This window comes from Amblyomma mixtum, unplaced genomic scaffold, assembly GCF_055824585.1.
Source record: "Amblyomma mixtum isolate Tamu unplaced genomic scaffold, ASM5582458v1 scaffold_24, whole genome shotgun sequence".
In the NCBI taxonomy this organism is placed as follows: Eukaryota; Metazoa; Arthropoda; class Arachnida; order Ixodida; family Ixodidae; genus Amblyomma; species Amblyomma mixtum.
The window spans coordinates 541521-562225 of record NW_028317721.1 but is presented as its reverse complement, the minus strand read 5'-3'; the positions used below and the strand labels follow the sequence as shown (position 1 = coordinate 562225).

General features: G+C 46.8%; 1 protein-coding gene across 1 annotated transcript; it reads right to left on the bottom strand.

Annotated features, from left to right (window-relative positions):
• Positions 1–2857: 2857 nt before the first annotated feature.
• Positions 2858–13759, bottom strand: LOC149324547 (uncharacterized). The gene is made up of 6 exons (XM_089565430.1): positions 13679–13759; positions 13351–13438; positions 9665–9674; positions 9407–9548; positions 8680–8813; positions 2858–2875 (listed from the first exon to the last, which is right to left on the bottom strand). The coding sequence occupies exons 1-6, from the start codon at positions 13755–13757 to the stop codon at positions 2858–2860; spliced, it is 471 nt and encodes a 156-aa protein (XP_089421556.1). The 5' UTR covers positions 13758–13759.
• Between the last annotated feature and the right edge of the window lie 6946 nt (positions 13760–20705).

Below are 20705 nucleotides of genomic sequence, written 5' to 3'. Positions count from 1 at the left end.
TATATAAAATGAAGAAAAAAGGACCCAATATACTTCACTGAGGTGCACCACATATAATATATTCAAAGGAGGAACACAAGTTGTTAATGATAACACACTGCTGACGTTTATCAAGATAGGATGCAATCAGCTGTAATGCACTTCCCCTGACTACATATTTTTGCAATTTGTCTTGTAGAATATGATGATTAATGCAGTAAAAGACTTTGCTGAAATCAATAAATATGCCTAAGTTTAATAGTTCTATATTTTGTAAAATGAGTTCTTCTTGTGTCAGCAGAGCAGATTCAGTTGATAGCCTTGGTCGAAAACCAAACAGGGAATCGTCTATGAAGGAGTGCTGATTAGAGAAACCTTCTAAACGCGTCAGTAAGATATTTTCCTGTGGCTTTGAAAATACGGGTACAATCAACACCGGCCGGTAGTTGCTCATGTCATGCTTTGAGCCCCCTTTATAAAGAACAATGGCTTTCGCCTGCTTCATTTTATTTGGAAAAACACTGGTCGAAATGGATAGGTCAAAAATATGCGATATACATGGTGCAAGAAGGTCAGCAATAAATAGTGAAACCCTCAGCGTCGAGCTAGAGCTCTCTTTTAATGCCATAAGCGTAGAGGAAACCAGATGGGTCAGTAGGCTGAAGAAACAATGAATTTCTTACTTGCTTTGCAATGCAGCGAGCCGCATCTTTATTGTAAGTAGTGGTTGGCAGGTTGATGAAGTGTTGATTGAAGCGGTTCGCTAAGGCGGCACCCTTTACTGGCGATCCATCAATGACAAGTTCACCAATGTTCTCATTTCTGTTTGGGCTATTGATTAACTAATTCGCAGCCCGCCTCATTAGTTTCGGATTGTCGCGCCTATTTTCCTGGAACAATTGCTGATAATAGCCTTTTCGTGCCCTTCGTAGTTCCGTATTCAGAGAGCTCCGAAACTTTTTAAAAACAACTAAATCTTCTTTGTTCCTGCCTACCGCAAATTTTTTTATAAAGTTTAGCTTTTGTTTTAATCTTTTGGTAAAGTTCAGGGGTAATCCAAGGTTTCCCTAATTTTTTGTTTCCGCTTTGTTATCTACGGAAAATGGGAACAGTACATACCCCTAAACTTTTCAATGAATGAGTGGTATGCTTCATTCACACAGGTGTGATTATAAATATCTGACCAATTCATGTTCTCTGTGGCTTGTCGAAACGAGATTAGGTTTTCATTACTAAATGACTCAAAAACTTTCTAAAATGATATGAATTATTCACATAACGGCGCATCTTTGCGGATACAAAAATCGGACAGTGGTCACTAATATCACTTGACAAAGTGCCAGCAGAATGAACGGTGATACCAACATTAACTACGAAAAGGTCAATGGTGCTTAAGCTAGATGGCGTAACTCTTGTTGGAGAAGAGATCATATTAGTAAATCCACTCGATTCAATTACGGTGGAACATGTTAATGATGTTGGGCTCTTCTCATTGATATTAATATTGAAATCTCCACCCATAACTAAGCTGTATTGGTTTAAAGAGCAGAATTCTAGAAGATGGTTTTGATTTTGGCAAAAGATCATAGTTTCCACTAGGAGGCCATTAGACTGCAGATATTATGTATTTGTTACGACGTAATGTTAGTATTTCATAGTTTTCTGTCGAGGCTGAAAGTTCTGCAATGAGTTCACATTTATAAGAAGATTTTACATAAATGGCCACGCCCCCTCCTCGTGACAGCCTGTTTAATAGAAAAGTGAAAAAGAGTCTAAATGAATAAAGTCGCTTTATGTGGACACCAAGTCTCAGTGAACATATAGCAATCAAAACATTCCGGGAGGCCATTCAGGAGGCCATCAATCTTTTGTTTGTATTTCACTGAACGAATGTTAAGATGTAACGCTGTAAAAGAATCCTTTTTATGTACACAGGCCCTTAACGTATGAGGCAGGACACGATCGAGGACACGATGCTGGCGTCATGCATTGCACTGTGTTATCATGCATCTTGTTATCATGTTCCATCATGTCAGCGCAAATGGCAACGATTTTGAGCGCTCAGTTTCCTTGCGAATTCGTCATTATTTGAACGTCCTCATTGCATGCAATCTTGATGACCGAAGAAGTGTGTGTTTATCGGGCAAAAATTTTTCCATTGCGCACCCAGTATTTCCATTTCACTTCGCGTTTGCGCGCAGAGGCTTTACCAAGTAGGCGTTTTAGTTCTGGGCATATGTGCTCGTTCACGAACACTGATTCTTCTGTGTCAAACCCAAGGTCTTTTCCGACTAGTCGTACTTGGCGACCTTTGTAAAGAAAGCTGTCACGAGTCTGCCTGCGGGTAAATTGCACAAGTATGTTTTTTACAGAGGAGTCATTTGCCAATGGGACACGGTGAGCAACCTCGATGCCAGGAGGATCGAAAGGAACGTTCAGCTTGCTGCCAATTTTGGTCGCAATGTCAGAAATATTTTCAGAGGAACTGTATGGGTAGCCTTTGATTTCATTATTTGCATTACGGGAATACTGTTCTATTTTTACAATTCGATTTTCATGGGCTTTCACTTGGTGTTCAAAGTCGCTACATCGTGCTTCAAGTTTCTGGTTAGCTTCTTTCAGGGCCTTGTTCTCCACCCGCATTTCATTATACCCTTCGCTTATATAGCTCAGGCTCGCCTTGATCTCTCTCATTTCTTCTCTGAAGTCCCTGTCGAAAATGTCCTTGAACTCCTTCAGTTCAGACCGAATCTCCTGTTCTAATTCTTCCACAAGTGCGGCAATTTTCTTAGGCATCGCCCTGTACAGGAGCAGTACAATACAGGGAACACTGGCAGCAGCAACAATAGCTAGAACTTAGTAATCGAAATATAAACGGCTAAGATTCAGCACCAACCTGCGTAGAAGGTTCGCAGAGAAAACTGTGAGCAGTTGAATTTCGCTGTCGCCGATGCTGCCAAGTGACCGTCGTCTCGTTTTTCCGGTGGTTTTATAGCACTGCTGAGCGGCACAGCCAATCCCGTCGATGATAGCTTGAAGTCGTAGGCCCGCAGCGGCGCTTGTGTACAGCCGCCCCCTACGCAAGCCAGGCAGGGACACATCCTGTGTCCCTGCCTATCTCCTTCTTTTTGTCCCGTTCTCTGCGCTGTAATCATAGAATAAAAATAAACATGGCGTCTTGAAAGCGAAAACACGAAATAAACATTAAACAAGATCATAGCGCAAAAAGATTAGCTTGCATGTTAGCGATTCAGCTTTTGCTGGAGATCTGTGTTGTGCATAGCATGACGCGACTGTGTCACTGCTGCGTCAAGCTCAGCTTGGGCTGATGACAAAAAAAATTGGAGGCTTCTCAAGGTTAAGCCCAGTGGATGAGAAGCATGTCCTTAGCGTTTGGAGGCATCTTGACCGCATACACGCCCGGCGCAAAGACGCTGGCGCGGTCGCGGGCACAGAGACTGACGCGACGGCGGGCGCGCGCCGCCTCATCCCTGGCGTGACGTCACATATCACGTGATGAAGCGATGGTGGCGCCGCCGCCGCGTCGCGCGCGACGGCGCGAACCGAAGCGTGGGGGCCTCCGCCGGGCGACGTCCGACGGCGCGATATGAGGCTCCATCTGCAGCCGGTGTGAGGTCATCACGTGACGTCACATCATGTGATCTCACTTCAAGGTCGGTGGTGGACACCGCCGGGAGGCGACCGACGACGCGATATGAGGCCCCGTCTGCAGCCGGTGTGACGTCATCACGTGACGTCATGTCACGTGACCTACTTGAAGGTCACTTGAAGGTCAATGGTGGCCACCGCCGGGCGTCGCGCGAAGGCCCGAAACCTACGTTAATATGCTTCGCATAAAAAGGCCAGATATGAGCACTAGGAAATGAACTAGTTGGTGGTTCCCGTATGCAGAACGTATTCCTTGATCATCCGTGCAACAAGAGCAGCAGGTGGCCCAATTTTGTTCCCTTTATTTTGACGCAACGTTTTAATTATCGCAGCGTAAATATCAGCACCGTTCAAGGAAGGCAGCCGCAGCACTTATGTCACCAAGAAAATGGTCCATGGAAATAAATTTCATGCCTTCCTGCTGTTCGGAACCTAACGGTAGGCGCAGATTAAAACATTTCTCTTTGAGAAAACCTGCGCAAGTAAATTATATTGTTACGTGACGGCAAGCCGATGAAGACAGGACTACATGACCGATGTCGATGATATGATTTTAATGGCGGTGTTCCTAACGCGCGCGCTCCGTACCGCACTACTGACCACTTTGTCGTCTTCTAGTCCATGGCACTACCCGGGGCCACCGAGTGATTGTCCCGGTCGTGCGAACTTGAAGAACAGTAACGTTTAAACGAAATACGTGACGATGTGTGTGACTGGGCGGATGAACAAAGAGTGGAAGCTGTAGGGCTTGCGGTCACAATGAAGCAAATGAGCAGATGATCGGATGAGCGCTAGTTCATAAAGCTCCCGGCACACGGGTCACCCTGAGCCGACAGCCGAGGTCCATGGCCGCACCAAACAGCATGGGCAGGGGGGCTGTGTACTTACGTGTCTCGGATCGGTCGGGTCGCTTACGGTCCGGTCAAGTAGGAACAGTTCGTTGTGTCTTGTGGTCAGGGCGGTAGACGGGGCTTGTGCGAACGGCGGGGTTGGTTCCGCTCAGGCGGCCTGGGCACAGCCGGGCGGCACGGACCCGGGACACAAGGCCGAAGACCACGGCAAAAGCCGAACGCCGAAGCTCCACGACCAGCGTGGCGATGATTAGCCCGCACCCCGCACCAAATGATAAGTGACGGAAAGCCGATGAAGACAGGACTACATGATCGATGTCGATAATATGATTTTAATAACGGTGGGCGTAGCACGAGCCTCCGTGCCGCACCACTGCTTACTTTGTCGTCTTCTAGTCCGGGAGAATATTACCAATACTGGTACTCGGGGCTCACTCGACTCACTTGCCTGCAAAATGGCATTGAACATCTCTATTCCCGACCTTGAGTAGCTCACGTTGTGTAAAAGTATTGCTTGTTTGATGAGCCTCGCGGTATCGATATACATGCATTGAAACTGCACACACACCTAAAACCAGGAGTCCGTACAGAAGCAACATAAGGTATGGTGGACAAAGGAAATGCACATTGGTAAAAAAAACAGCGAAACAAAGTCTCGGCGCTCTCCGTTGGTATCCCACGGCAGACAACTAACTTATCTTTCCGAAGGTTAAGTCTAGAGCGCGATATATTCAAAGAAATGCAGAATGAACTTCCCGGCAGAAATATGTGTCTTCTATAGGCAGTTCAGTACCCTCTAATGAAAATGTGGAATTAAGACTGTAAATGCACTGGTGCCCATATCCCTTTCACATTTTCGTAGTTTACAACACCGGATGCACAAAGGTCATTCGAAGAACTGGGCAATATATCGGGTGAGCATATTGCTGAAATCTCAAGATCCTACAGCTACACAAACACCTTAAAATGCACAAAGTAACAGCAGAAACACTAAACCTTCTTCCTGGAGAAAGCATGCAAGAGGACTACATGTGCTGATCAGGCTGCGGGAAATAAATGGGGCATTATTATCCTTAAAAAAAGTCAGCACCAGTACCACACAATATGCACTACGCTATGCTTGCCAATCTCTCAGAAGTTGCGGTGTTGGCTGTGTTGATATCCTTGAATGAAATATGGGTAAGAGAGAAAATACTCGAGCTGTGGCAAAAAGCAGCCACAGTATACCTTATCTGACACCCGGAAGATAAACAACCGCTCCTAGCAGTTCCACATCGATAGCCCTCATGACATGCGTTGCGAAATCATTGGAAAGTAGTGGGAACATTACGCTGACTTTCGTACTTGAATTCTGACGGCTTCTAGACATGCTTCGATGTGGATTTAGAAAAACCATGTTCAACCACTGATCACCTTGTCCGCCTAGAAAACGCCGTCCGCAAGGCGTTCATCCTCAACCAGCACCGTATCGGCGTCTTCTTCGACCTGTAGAAGGCCTATGATACCACGTGGAGATTCGGCATCCTGCGTGACCTAGTGGACATAGGCATCCGCCGCAGGATGCTGAACTGCCTGAACGACTTGTTGGTTAACGGGAAATTCTGAGTCCGTCTAGGAGCATGACTTTCCATCACTTTCATCCAAGAATATGGCGTAACCCAGGCATGTATTTAACGTGAACACTCTTCAGCTGAAACAATGGAAAAGCCCATAAAGTATTCTTCTTATAAAGATGACCTACAATTGGCCTACCACTTCCTCCAGCATTTCTTGTGAGGGGCATACATATGATACTAAATAAATTGGCTTCTTTGGAAGCCCTTAAAATTTCTGTGCTCAAAGAACAGTAGCTGTTGTGTTCTCAATGAGATGGGCCTGTAGGCTGATTAGAATCTATGCGTGAAGCAAACCGCACTACGAATTAAACGAGGTCAAGAATTTCAGGCGCCACTTTTGGAAAGAAGTCACATTTTTGCCACACGTGAACAACCTTAAAAAGAAAGCTTCTCAAACCTTTAATGTTCTAAATGAGCATGAACAAATACGGTAGGGGGTCCGATCGAGCCTGCTTTTTGCCAATCTATCACTGCTTGCTGCGCTGTCAGCTGGACTGCGAGTGCGGAGTATAAGGTTCACCCAGAGCATCCTAGTTGAAATCAAGAGGAAGAAATGGGCTTGGGCAGGGCATGTAATGCGAAGGCAATATAATCGCTGAACCTTAAGGCTAACGGAGTGGATGGCAAGAAGACATGGACAAGAATACATGTACTCCTCCTCATTTCGAGCCCTCCGCATTTCGGCTCCCTTTTTTTTCTAAAGAAAAGAGGGAGCCGTGGATGTTTCTTTCGATTTAATAAGGAAATCGGCCGCACAGGACAATAATTCGAAGTTTCTTAGAATGCTTGGAGCGTGCAGGTCAAGGTCTCGCGGTAAAAAGACGAGCTCAGAATCCTCTTTAGTGCACCTTTAAGTCTTGGCTTGACGCCGGCTCTGGATGCTATAGTGCCTAGAATATACTGGGTAGTGTGTCGACCGCGGCCTCCCGGGTGGCACCGGCAGCAATGAATGCCGGCGGCAGCCGCGAGGAGCGCTGCAGAGCGGGTGGGTGCGGGCCGCGCTCCTACCGCGCTCTGCGACTCCTGCAAGGGGACTGCTCAATTTTTTGCTTTCATTAAGCTGCAACGGACCACAGCTTTCAGCTGTCACGGATGCATCTGACTATAAGTTTCAGGGTTTGTTTTGAGTATTTGACAAGTGGGGGCGTATTTAACGGTTGTATCTTGCGAAAGCTTGTACGAAGTTCGGCGCGCAACCGTGGTTGCGCGCCGAACTTCGGTTGCGCGCACGGATGTTTGAAACTCGCGAGTTTCAAACATCCGTGCTCACACAGGAAACACGGGATTTGTATTCTAGCGACGATTGCATAATGCCAGCTGAACCCATCCCTACCCCCTATCCAAAATCCCACCCGACAGGACTGGGAGGCGACCTTATCCGGTTGCTGCACCCTCGAGCGCGCCCGGGCTGCGGCAAACGCCAATGGGGTGCCTGACTAGGCATCGCACCTAGTGGTTTTAAGGGCGTGACCCTTCAGGTCACGACCCCCAAAACCTCTCCCTATGATTAAATAAATGTTTTCACTACCTTAATGGTCTATTTTTTTATACAAAAACCACTTGAAATGCTGCAGTTATATGGGCTTGCATTTATGCGTTCTCTCTGTGTACTCTACATTTGCTGACAAGTAAACACATTAAGTTTTTTTCATATCTTGTGTGTGAACAACGCAGGCAACAAAATTGCGCAACACTCGTTTTTATTTACAATGAACAACAAACGCAGGGAAACAGCAGAATTACATGGAGACTAGGAGCATTTACTGGCAGCGGCGCAGTTTAAGCAACTTTTGCCGTTGCCTTTGTGCTTCCCTGTCTCTGTTGAGACCTTTGACAAAAAACCGAACCCTCAGGAGAGGATAAAACTTTACAACATCTGTTAGAACTGCCTTTTCATGCTCTGGGCAGCCAAGTTCTGGAAAAGGCACTGCCTGTAGTTGACCCAAAAATTCAACTAGACTCGCTTCATGGAGTTTGTTCTTGCTAAAAAACAAAGTAAAGGCATCTTCCATAGCTTTTACGGTAGTTGACAAGTTCTGGCTAGGGTACACGAGGCCCCCATTGTCAAAATGGCTAGTAAAATACGAAGCAACATCGGCACTAGCTTCAGATTTGCTTACACAAAGGCAGCCTGCACACTGTGGACAACCGTTCTTGGCAATAATCTTTCTTGCTACATAGCCTGTTGTATAATAGATTAAAGCACTATTGCTCTTTTTTTCTGTGTATGATGCATGGTCAGCACTAGACACGACAGCTTGAACTATATCATCAGCTTCATTGACATTTCCGCGGTCAAGGAGGTGATCTATTTTCTCTGAAAGGAGCTTGCTCGTTTCTTCACACAGCTCAGCTGGACTTAAAAGTGCTCTGATTACGTCTGGGGTGCAGTTTCCTCCTCTAGGGGGTTTTGCCAGGTTATAGAATGCCAGTAAGTTGACAGTCATCAGAAACTGTGAAACTGTCGGGTGGTCGTTGCACCCCGATGACTGCCTAATTATGCCGAAAAGGTTTTCCAGCTTATCCTGGCTTAATCTAGATGTTAAGAGATACTTGAAACCCACAGTCATCGTCAGGTAGGACAAGTCAAGTGTACTCTTGATGGTGACCCTTAGACCAGCAGATGTGCTTTCCGTAAGAAAGCCACCTCCGGCTGGTTTCGCATGCTGCTCCCATTCCTGCAGGTACTCAAGGAAGCCTTTCAGAAATTGCACGTTTGGACTGTCGGGCTGAAGTGCCTTCTTGCTTGTTCGCGACGTCATCACACGAATCAGGCGATTCATTTCTTTTACAAAATCTACTGTTGGCTGCACGGTCCTATACGAGGATTCAACCTGTTCTCTATAAATGAAAAGTCCTTTGATGACCTGGTCACTAAAGAGCTGAAATGCGATGTCAACCTTCATTTTCTCAAAGCAGTTGGGCTTAATGTGTGCATTTGTTATGCTTGGCATCAACTTTAGCGTAACATTTTCCCGATCTACTTCGAAGGCTGCTTGTACAATGCCACTGTGAACATGCCCAGCTGGTGTCAGGTACCCTTTTGCAATGAACCCATTTCTCACATTCTTCAGTAGTTGTGGGAAATCAGACAAAAAATAGAGTTGCCTCTTTGGATCCACTGGATGCTTCGTGCTGCTTCGAACGTGGCTTGCGGAACCATGTCAAAAAAAGAGAAAAACTTAGCATCGGTGCATCATCACTACTTTTAAACATAGGAAACTTTAAAGCTCAGCTATCACCACACTGTGAGAATAATTTTGTACATTACGTGAAACTATACAATCTTACCATGTATTCCAAACAGCCGCCACATGCTTCTATTCCAGCTGGCGCCGTCGCAGTTTATGGAATCCACGAACAGACCAGCTTTTTCCGCAAGAACAGTTGTTTCCAAAATGATTTTTGCCAGTGTTGGCGCTTTCACATTGCCCTTTGAGGCAAACACCCCTAGGATTTGAGTCCAGTTTCCTGCAGAAAGGCAGAAGTTATCTCTGAGATGCGCGTTTTACACATAAGGTTGCGAAGCACGAAAAAAAAACAGCTTACCAGTAAATGGCTGAAACAGCACAATCATGCCATGGGGCGCTATGCTGGAAGGCCCGAGTTTGCTGAAACTCGGAATCTTCCCGAGCTCTGGCGACGCCCTCAGATGAGTGAACTAATGGTAGCAAAACAAAATCCCACCTTCGTCACGCCTCCAACTTCATTGGGTTATCTGGATATATTCCGTGCTTTATCATCACATCGGCGCCACCTCATCGGGTTCTTGGGCGGTCTACAAAGAACGGGTCACGTGCGCCAACCGCCGGTGCACTTTTCATTTGTGTGTCGCTCCACCAAGTGCACTGCGTGTGCAATTAGACAAACGAGGTTTGTTGAATTTTATAATGCACTTAATACACCTTTATAAGCATTTTATAGTGTGCATGATTTGGATTTAAAGCGCTTTGGAGTGATTTATGCATTATTAAATTTTGCTTTGTACCGCGAGGGAACGCTACCAACGCCCGTCATCAGCTGACCGCCAATGGCGACGAGGTACATGTGCAACGCTACGGAAGTAGTCCGCAAAAAAATAAAAAAATAAAGAGAGGTGTATCACTCCGCGCTGTTCTGTGGCCGTGTGGTCTAACGCGTCGCTCCGGAGAGTCGACAGGCAATGGGAGCGCGTGGGTTCAACTCCCGCATGGTGAAACTTTTTTATCACACATTTTTTTTTTCATCGCAAGTTGAATTTCGCGTGACTTGAATGAGAAAACTCGGTTTGTTCAGCATCGCTTGAATATTATGCCGTGTTCTGAAATGAACTGCATGCATCATTTCATTTAATACATACCGCGTTAATGTGAGCTGTCCGAAATTCGTTGTCAATGAGCTCACACCGGCTTTTGGTCAGCAGTGGCGGTTATCTTTCTGATTCTGCAGCATTGTGACTATACTTTTTAGATGCAAGTGAGAGGTGTGTGCGAAAGATGACATTCATTCGTCGGATTTAATTAATTACCACAGTGGTAAGTGCTCTGCAGTGGCCCGATTAACAAGTGGCCATCTGCAACTTTCGATTTCACCGTTGCCGAGGAGCCCACTTTTTTTTTGTGGGCCTCTCATAAGGTACCTGGCATGTTATGAATTGTTCTGTGGAACCGGTTAGCGGCTGATCCGATCTTCGCCAAAAGAGTCTGGGACCGACTTTGGCACTGTGCTGTATAGTAGCCCAAAGGACTTGGCGACAACAATTTTTTTTTTACTGTTTGCAATGTTCAATGCATAACGTGCCTTCCTCGTGAAATAGTTGACCTTCACCATGTCAGGGCTGGACTTCGAAGGGGCCTTTACGCCAATGTAGGTCCCGTGGACGCATCCGACGACGTCTGTGATGCCGCCGCGCAGAAGGAAACGCTCCTCAACATACGCACGCTCGGCCGCAGTCGTGGGCAATGCGAGCTACCGCTTCTGCACAGCCGCGTCGATAAGCGCGTTGGAGATGTCCCTCACACAGCGGCTCACAGTGCTTTATTGGCGTCCAATAAAGCGGTCTGCGCCGACGCTCCCCTGGAAGCTCCCGGTCGCGAAGAACCGGAGGGCGCAGAGGACTTGCTCTTCGACCGAAAGCGAATGAAGCCCGGTACGCACTCTCCGCAGGCGTGGGTCGTCGCCTAACTATTTACACAACCATCGTACCGATTTTTTGGACAGGCGAAAATCTCGCTAAAATTCGTCGTCGGCCAAGGCAGTAAACGGGTCCAGCCGGCCGTACTGACATTTGCCGTCAGGGGAAGCGATTACCCAGGCTGCTGCTGCTGCCGCCATGACAGTCCCGAGATGAATTCGGGGCACTTCAACGTTCACGAGTTTAGCTCCGAGTTCACCTGTCAATCAAGACCATTGGTCACGCCCCCGGCGTGCCGTACATAAATTATAGGCGTACGCGCTATGGGTGGGCCACTCCCAACATCCCTGCCGGCTACAGGTATGCTGCGCGGCTGTGCTGATTGCTGACAGACATCGACGATGTTGACCATCGAAATATAACAGGCAAAACGGACGTCATCGCTGATAAATCTAAGCACCTCTGCGAAGAACACGCAACGTGGCGAAAGCCGCCGATTTCTTCGCTCGCATACCAAGATTGCACAACACTATAGCCTGTTGCAACCACGTAAGACACAGCACAACGCTGAAGGCGCGTCACACCTGCTTGCAAGGCGTCAAACACGGAGCACGACGACGAACCGGTGCTTGGAGCACGTCCTACTCCAACAACATCGCATCACAGGTGTTTGGCTTGGCCGTCCTTTCATCGGTGATAAAGCTCAGCATCAATGTGTCAAACACATCTGGGATCGACAAACGATCGCTGCTCCAGACCCAGTGCAATAAAGTGTTTGTAATTTCTAGCACGCAAGCACTGCGTACTTCACAACCGTAACACCTTTCTCTGTTATAAGTCCGATTCCATTATTACAAACAGGATCCCTCACCTGCCCGAATGATATTAATGCGATGTCCCTGCGGTGTACAACGGCGATCGACGTTAGTGACCAAACCAGTCCGCAAAACCTTGAAGTGCGCGACGTTAACAAATACTACGCAGATACGCGCGCCACCCCCTTCACAGCTTTTAGTCAGCGTCTGATGACATAGGATGAGTTGTGTCGCTGGGTAGCATGCTCTTCGCATCCGCAGTGCACCAAAGAGGCGTCACACACAACAGGTATACGTAATGAATCATTGAATACAGCCAAACAGCAATTTTTTTTTCTCACACCGCATATCCGCCGCTCGCACGGCCAACTTCTACCGCTGAGATTCGCCAAGAGCGTACTAAAAGCAATGGTTGGCCATAGCGGGGTGCGGCAGCGGCCGTAGCAGCGGAGAGCTCCACCTGAGGTCACTGCAGAGAGCAGCAGTGACGCGGGGGTGCAGTGAAGTTCAGTTTTTTGCTTTTGTTTATTATGCAAGCCAGAAGATGCATGACTGTTATATTTTGATAAACGACACAATAAAATATATTATCGCAATGGCCGAAAAATAAGACAGATTCAGCGTGTAGTAGTTGCCCAGTCTTTCCAGTCGAAGGCAGCGCTACCGGCGGCGTGTCAGCGCAGGAGCTCTCTCGTTTTCGACACGGTGGGCTGCCGCTCTAGTTCGTATGCAAGCCACGCTGCAAGCAATTGCCTCACTATCGCCTCTAGCGGCAGAAAGTGTCAAATCTTTGTTAATTTCCTAAAGCTATGCTTTTCAACAACGCTTCATTGGATTCAGATTTTAAAATACATTTGGAAATGAACAAAATGTTCATAACATTATCTGCTGCCTTTTAACGTATTCGAGAGAAGAGAAAGGGTTGATACAAGAGTGCACCTAGTGCGCACTGTTCGTCTACAGAAATGGAGAGACAGATAGAGCTGAAAGAGAAGACACGCCTTTGACGCGCCCGAAAAGGCGTGCCAAACAGCTAGCGGCGAGTGTGCAGATAGATAGCAGAGAAGTCACGATTTCGCGATTGCTGATATGGCGCTGATAACTTCAGGTAGCGCTGCGGCCTGGTATTGCGCAGTGTATTGTGTTTGAAGTGTGAAACAGGCGCGCAGGGTGCGCTTGTATCGCCTTTACGTGGCTTTATCTCTACATTTTATTGTCCGCTGCCTGGCACGTTCCGCGCTATCTTCGTTCAGTGACTGCCGTCATCGCAAACTCGGATGAAACTCGGGCGAGCGCCAAACTCGGGCCTTCCGGCATAGCGCCCATGGTCTGCCAGCACATTCTTCTGGTCAGCAGGTGTATGATCTCCGAGGTCAACGAAGCCTTCAATATCGCCTTAATTGTAAAAGCAAAGAAGGAACACGCTGTTTAACGCTCAGACATCTCTCAGCACAGGTCAGAATATGTATCAATGATGAGTATATCAACAACAAAAAAAGGAACACGTGGTAGAGCTTATAAATTAATGTTTACAAAGCACTGCGGGACTTGAGGAATATCGTAATGATTATCAGAACACATTTTTCTATATATGAACAAAGTACTCTTCCACGAATCCAATGAAGCTATACTCACCAGCTGATTTCACACTCAGGTGTTCCGATAGCTTTATTTCGTCGATGACGAGGCCCCCATGACGACTGTAAACGTCCATGGTCTTCGTCTTTTCATTTAAGGCATTGAAGATCTTAGGGCTGAGGCCAAAACCACCCCTGAAACGCTGCAGGCACTTTTGCAGGCAAGTTCGCCCTGGTAAAACCATAATGGCCTCTCTGCGGAGATGCTCATATAACTTTGGACTACGCATCCTCATCAACATGCATTCTAGAATCCACTTGTCATCGTATCGCATGCCATTTTGTGACTTTCGTCGCGCAGCGAGGAAACAACTCTTGACAGCCAGCTGCTGCTTTGAGGGAAGAGACTTAATTTTCTTATCAAATGCTTCTTCACTAAGAGCCTCATTTTGCTCTTTCATGTGAGCCACTTGTTTTTTTGCATTTTCCAAATTTTTCTTCGTTCTTGACAGATTTCGAGAAATGTTCTTGCATTGCCTCTTTTCATCAGATTTCCCAGCAATTACACTTCCTTTTTTCCTTTTTCTGCATGCTTGGTTTTGAGCCAGAATTCTTTGGTACTTGCAGAAAGCACACGACTCCTCATCAGACTTCGTAGACAACGAACACTTCTCAGCAGAAATCATGTCTCTGTAGGAAGTGTGCGTTCCTGAAGAAGGCTTTATGCCGCATCCACCGCAAAGAGTTGTTAAGGAAACCTCCTTGATCAAGCATTCGGCCTCTTGGCAGGTTGTGAGGACTTGTTTAGACTTCTCTCTTCCCTGAAGGTACACCGTGGCCGCTGATTGCCCACCAGGCAAAGGCTTTTCGAACAATACCATCTTTAAAATGAAGAGGTTGGCGAAGTTATTTTTTTCAGCTTCACAATACGCGTAAGCTAATGAACCCGCTGGCACAGACGGCACTTTCATCCACGTCACTGGAATACAGATGTTGTGGAATGGATGCAGAGGCTCGGTGGTAATTGACAGTCTCTGTGCACCATCATTTTGCGATGCAGCGGCGCTTGCTGCTTCACGACCAAAAGGTGTGGAGCACTTTTCAATCATAGGAGCTCCGTTGTCGGAACCAGATCCTTCCGGGTCCACCGATTCGGCACTCTCAACAGCTAAGCACAACTCGGAGGCTCCGGACGGGGCCCGCCTCTGGCGCTTTGCTGGAGGCTCTTGCTCGCACAAATTTCTATTTTTTCTCTTTGCTGGCACTTTAGGCACAAGGTGTTTCGGATAATCCGTAAATATTGTAGGCACGGCGTCGGGTTTCAAACGCGGTTTATCGCGCTGGAGCTCACTGGTAACGCCGTTTACGGTGACACTGAACGTGCGCTCGATACAAGTGCTCTCAAAATGTTTCTCGCAAACCACAGCAGTTGGCGTCAATCTTCTCTCTTCCCTTTTCATGTTTCTCTCCCATTCTGCAAGCCGTATAGCATCAGATGGGGCAGTAAACATAGAAACGCGCTCTTTGTTCGAGCGGTAACCGCTTTTGCACAGCGGCACAAAGCAAGTCTTTTCTTTGCCCTGCCGCTTTGGCTTCGACATCTCTCTGTGCCGTTTATAGACAGGCAAGGGAAAACAACAATCCACGACTCACTCCATGAATTGACAACACTCTAAAAGACACGCTGAACGGCATGCTGAACGACACGGTGAACACACACGCACGGATACACGATCGCACACAACGCTCGCACAGAACCCCGATGCCATCCGAACGAAACTGCTAGGAGTACGGAACGGCTCGCATGTGCGAGGACTTACGCAGAACAACAAACGCTGTACCTCGCTGAACAGAAAAGACGTGCACAATCAGGGTTAAATCACGCACGTGCAGACCAACCGCTTGCTGCAGAGAGGCGCGCTCTCTGCTGCAAGAAAGGCGCGCTGGCCGCGTCGTCTGCTGCGGCAGCACCCTCCCGACAAACAGCGCCCCTTGTCGCCGTCGGTGGGCATTCATTGCAAACGGCGCCACCCTCTGCCATAGCGCAGCGCGGGCGGTCGTCACACTAGCCAGTATATTCTAGGCACTATACTGGATGCTCATGTCAGCACATGCCGCTACCGGAATCCCGAGTGTGGGATTCGTTCCATTCTCTCCGTACTACTAACAGGCGCTAAAAGGACGCAAACACGAAATATTCTTACCTTTCGATATCATTTTTGACTACTGAAACGCCCGCAGGCCTCAGCGTTTCGCGGTGATGGACATCCTTTCGAAAAGGGGGACGGGGGAGGGGGGAAGACAGAGCCAGGAAGTGCTCCCAAATGATCCGAAGACTCGGGTTGCCCAGGGACGCCCACACTTCCTGAATTCGCTTTATGACATAACACACCACTTTCGCCTCGAAACACGCACCTTCCCTGCCCCGCATAAATCGCTCAAACTCTCAGGAGACCACCTGGCGTCGCTTAAAAATTCATGCGCACCCCAACCCGGCTGTGCTTTCGCTCATGTACCCCGGGCAATACTCCCCCTAGTGTAACTAGTGCGGCGACAGAGCCACACTAGACCATATCCTGTAGAACTGTCCGGACAGTCCACTTCCCCCGGACCTAATTCAGCTCCTAACTTCCGAGCACTGGGAGGCCGTGCTGCTCAGCTCCGACCCGGAGATCCAACTCCGGGCAGTGGAGCGAGCCAACGAGGTCGCCGTATGCCGCGAGCTGACGGCCGTCTAGCTCGACCAGGACCTCCCCTTGAACTAATTTCTGTCGGTGAATAAATGTTTTCCAATTCAATCCAATCCTGATCTCTTGATTTCGCGAGAATTCCTTGCAAGAAATACCGGCCTGAGACTTGCACGAAATAGCCTGCGCTTAGACAATGCCGTATGAATCTACCAGCTTCGTGTCATTTGTTTTAGTACCTTAAACACCCCTTGCGGGGTATTACGTAAGGCATGGGTTACGTATCCTGGGGGATTACAATTTTTCAATGTGAAGAGGAACACTCGTCGCAAATGTCCATGGGCAGGTGATGGCACCGATAACGTAGGGAAGGCCGTTCCAGATGATAGCTCTTTGGGGAAAAAGTGAGTCAGCAGACGTACAAGTTCTAGTGAGCGGTCGAGCAACATAAAATGGATGCATTGTGAGGTGGGATATGCTTGAAGGTGGTGCTGGAAGGTATGTGGGATGATTAAGCTAATTGTGAAATATCTTGGGGAACAGGCAAAGGCTACCTATGTTTATTTATTTATTTACAATACCCCTAAGGGCCCTCGTGCGAGGGTATTACATGGGGGGAGCGGGGGATACAAGCATGAAAATACGGCACAGGCACTTGAAACAAAATACATGTAATAACGAAGTATGAAATAACGCTAGTAATGTACACAGATAACACAACAAACAAAGCTGAATAAAATACTTAGTAAATGCACATAATACACCAAAAATACAAAATCTCCTTGTCCATGGTTTGCTTTAACGGATTCTCAAACTATTGTGAGTTAACCGCAGTACCTATGTGCGATGGCAAGTTCCTCCAGTCTATTTCAGTGGAAGGAATGAATGATTTCGTGTAAAGCGATGAGCGGCATGTTATGCGTTTGATTTTGTTGTTGTGGTTGCGGGGAGCAAAGACTGCAGGATGTGGCAAAAAGAAGTCGTCCTGGAGTGTGGAATGGTGATGCAGATTGTGAAGTAAGGTTAGGCGCGCGAAATGACGTCGGCATGACAGTGGTTCCAACTCGGCACGTTGCTTTAATGCTGTGACACTGGTGAAGCGGAAATAATCTGGAAAGATTACTCAGGAATTCAAGATTATTCAGGGATTCAATGTTGTTTGTGATGTATGCTTGTTGAGGGTCCCATATGGCAGAAGCGTACTCAACTTTCGGGTGGATTAACGTGATGTAAGCAAGTTTGTTTTTTTTTAAGTGTGAAGGCGCGTGTTTGAGATTACGCCTAAGAAGGCCGAGTGCGCGATTTGGTGATGCTAATATTGCGTTAATATGGTAAGGCCAAGTTAGGCCAGACTGAAAGTGAACTCGTAGGTACTTGTAGGTTTTAAGTTCTACTCTATCGTTATTGAGGAAGTAGGCTGCAGGAATTCGAGTGGAGCGTTTAGTAAACGACATTAACATTATTTTAGATGCATTTTTTTTATTGGTCTTTCCATCAAATGTAATGGAGGAGGTAAGGCAAAAAGCTTCGTACGCAGCTTGACTAAGGCCTTATACCCTCAAAGGCAAAACAGCAGTGAATCCAGACCGATCACCGATCAGAACCAAGTAATAAAGAATAATGAAAACAATAGTTACAAATGTACAATAGATTCAAGTATATGCGCAAAAGAAAAACAATTTTTCGGTTAGGCGCAAGCACAAAATGCAGTGTTACGCCCAAGTTGACAATGTACACAATGAAGAAATTATGGGTACGCAAGGAGCATGAGTAGCACAGCATATAAATACGTGAAGCAATGAAGGCACACAAAAAATGTCTAGCACATCATTTGACAACAAAGGAAAAAACGGTTAGATTCTTATTCGCTCAGCATTGAAAATAGCGATAAGGACACAAAAGTATGGTACACCTTCACATTGCTTAAGATATAAAACTAATAAAGGACATTGCAAAAATATTGTCGTGAAATGTCATGAAGGAAAAAAAATTGTTTTAAATGTTTGAGGTGAATGTTAAGAATGTCAATATTTTGTTGAAGAAAATTGTTGAGAAGAGTTGGTATCAGATATTTTAGAGATTGTGTTGCATAATTAGTTAGATAATCCTGTACTTTCCAGTATAAGGGACTTCGCGTATTATAAACCGATTGCTCTTTGATTTGCGACTCAGCAAAGTTAATAGGATAATTATTGTGCTGTAGTTTGCCACGAACCAAACATTTAAAAAGCTGGTATTTATGTATACCATTAACGCTTAGCAAATTCAGGTTATGGAGCAAGGCTGCAATCGGATGATCGTAGGCAGACCGGGTTATAACACGGATTGCCTTATTTTGGAGCCTGGACAGTTTTAACCTGTTGCTTAGTGTGGTAGTTCCCCCTACAAGAATGCAGAGACATTAGCCACATTAGAGACATTTAGAGACATTAGCCAGGAGGAACACGAAGGCGTTACCGAGTCAAGATCAGTTTGTAGGGAATAGCGGTCGGTTTCATTAGTAATATTACGATATACAACACAATCATCCGCGAATAACTTAATTTGAGGCGATACAAACTTCGGTAGATTGTTAATAAAAATTTTAAAAAGCAGAGGGCCAAGTATACTTCCCTGGGGGACTTCAGATGTTACGGGGGTAGAAGACGAGTTAAAGCCGTTGACAGAGGTGAATTGTTTTCTGTTGTAGAGGAATTGTTTTATCCATGAAATAACGTTTGGATGGAGATTTAAATTTGTCGCTTTGGTTAAGAGCCTGTGATGGGGAACGTGATCAAAAGCTTTACAAAAGTCTATAAATACTGCGTCAACCTGCAAGCCAGCGCCTACTGCGGAAAATACGAGGTCTGTTAGAAAAGTATCCGACCTTTGCCCGAAGAAAAAAAGCTGGCGCAACTGGAGCGTTAAAAACCTAATAACCTTCAAAGTAGTCTCCTTGGGGCTCCATATACATCTCCCAGCGGTGCTGCCATTGTTGGAAGTATTCCGAAAAGGCCCTTTTCGGAATGGAATTTAGCTCTGCTGTCGTTGCAGCCATAATGTCCATTCTTTTCTGAAATCCGCTCCTTTCAATGGCATATTGATTTTAGGAAACAGCCAGAAGTCGTAGGGGGACATATCAGTAGAGTAAGGAGCCTGTTGAACTACAGGAGTCAAGTTTCTCGTCATAAAAGTCTGAATCAAATGCGAGGAATGTGCAGGAGCAATGCCGCGAGGGATGCGCCAATTTTTTGTTGACCTCAATTCCGGTCTCTTGCGCCGCACAGCAACACGCAGGCGATGGAGGACATTCCTGTAGTACTCTTTAGTCATTCTTTGACCCTGTGGGGTGCGTACTCGTGGTGTGCCACACAGAGGGAGTCAAAAAAGCAGTCAGCATCACTTTGACATTGCTGCGCACTTGGCAGGCCTTTTTTGGTCTTGGTGAGGTGGAATGCGTCCTCTGTCACGACTGGGATTTGGTTTCCGGGTCGTACCCGTACACCCAAGACTCGTCACTAGTGATTACGGCGTCGGTAAAGTCAAGGTAACTGTTTGTGGAATCCAGCATCTCCTGTGAGACTTCAACACGAAGCTGCTTTTTCTCCACCGTCAGCAGCTTCGGCACGAACTTCGCCGCAATTCTCTCCATGGCCAAATCTTCGGTGATAATGGAATGTGCAGAAATATTGCTGATGTCCACCTCTTCCGCAATTTCTCGGATAGTCACACAACAGTCCCGCATCATCACAGCGTTCACTTCGGCAATTACCTGGTCATTTCGGCATGTTGATGGCCGACCGGAGCGTGGCTCTCTCTCCACGGTTGTGCGGCCGTCTTTAAACCAGTTGCACCACTGCTTAATCGGTGTGCTGCTCATAGCATCAGCACCGAAAGCCGCCTGAACATTTTGAATGGTTTCCACTTGGCTATCGCCAAGTTTCTGGGCAAATTTGAGGTAGTAGCGCTGCTCCTCTCGCGCCGCCATTTTCCTTGCGACAAAAAACCGACGAGAGCACTGCGCACTGCCTCACTCAAACGCTGCTTCCCAGCGACTGACGCTATCGGCAGGCGGGAAAAAATTCGTGCATGCGCACGAGGGTTCAAGTTCGGCTGCTGTAAGCGCGCTTGTTTCAAATCCATCAGGTGTTCGTAAAAAAAAAATAAAGTCGGATATTTTCCAACAGACCTCGTATGTCGTTAGTAAATCCAGCTAGTTGGGTGTCGCATGAATAACCCCTTCGAAAACCGTGCTGGTATTTGAAAATGATATCGTGCTCCTCTAGATCATTAATTATTTCAGTATGAATTATGTGCTCCAGGAGGTTAGCGATATTGCTGGTTAATGAGATAGGGCGATAGTTAAGTGGAATGGTGTGGTCTCCGGATTTGAAAATGGGTATTACTTTCGCTGTACGC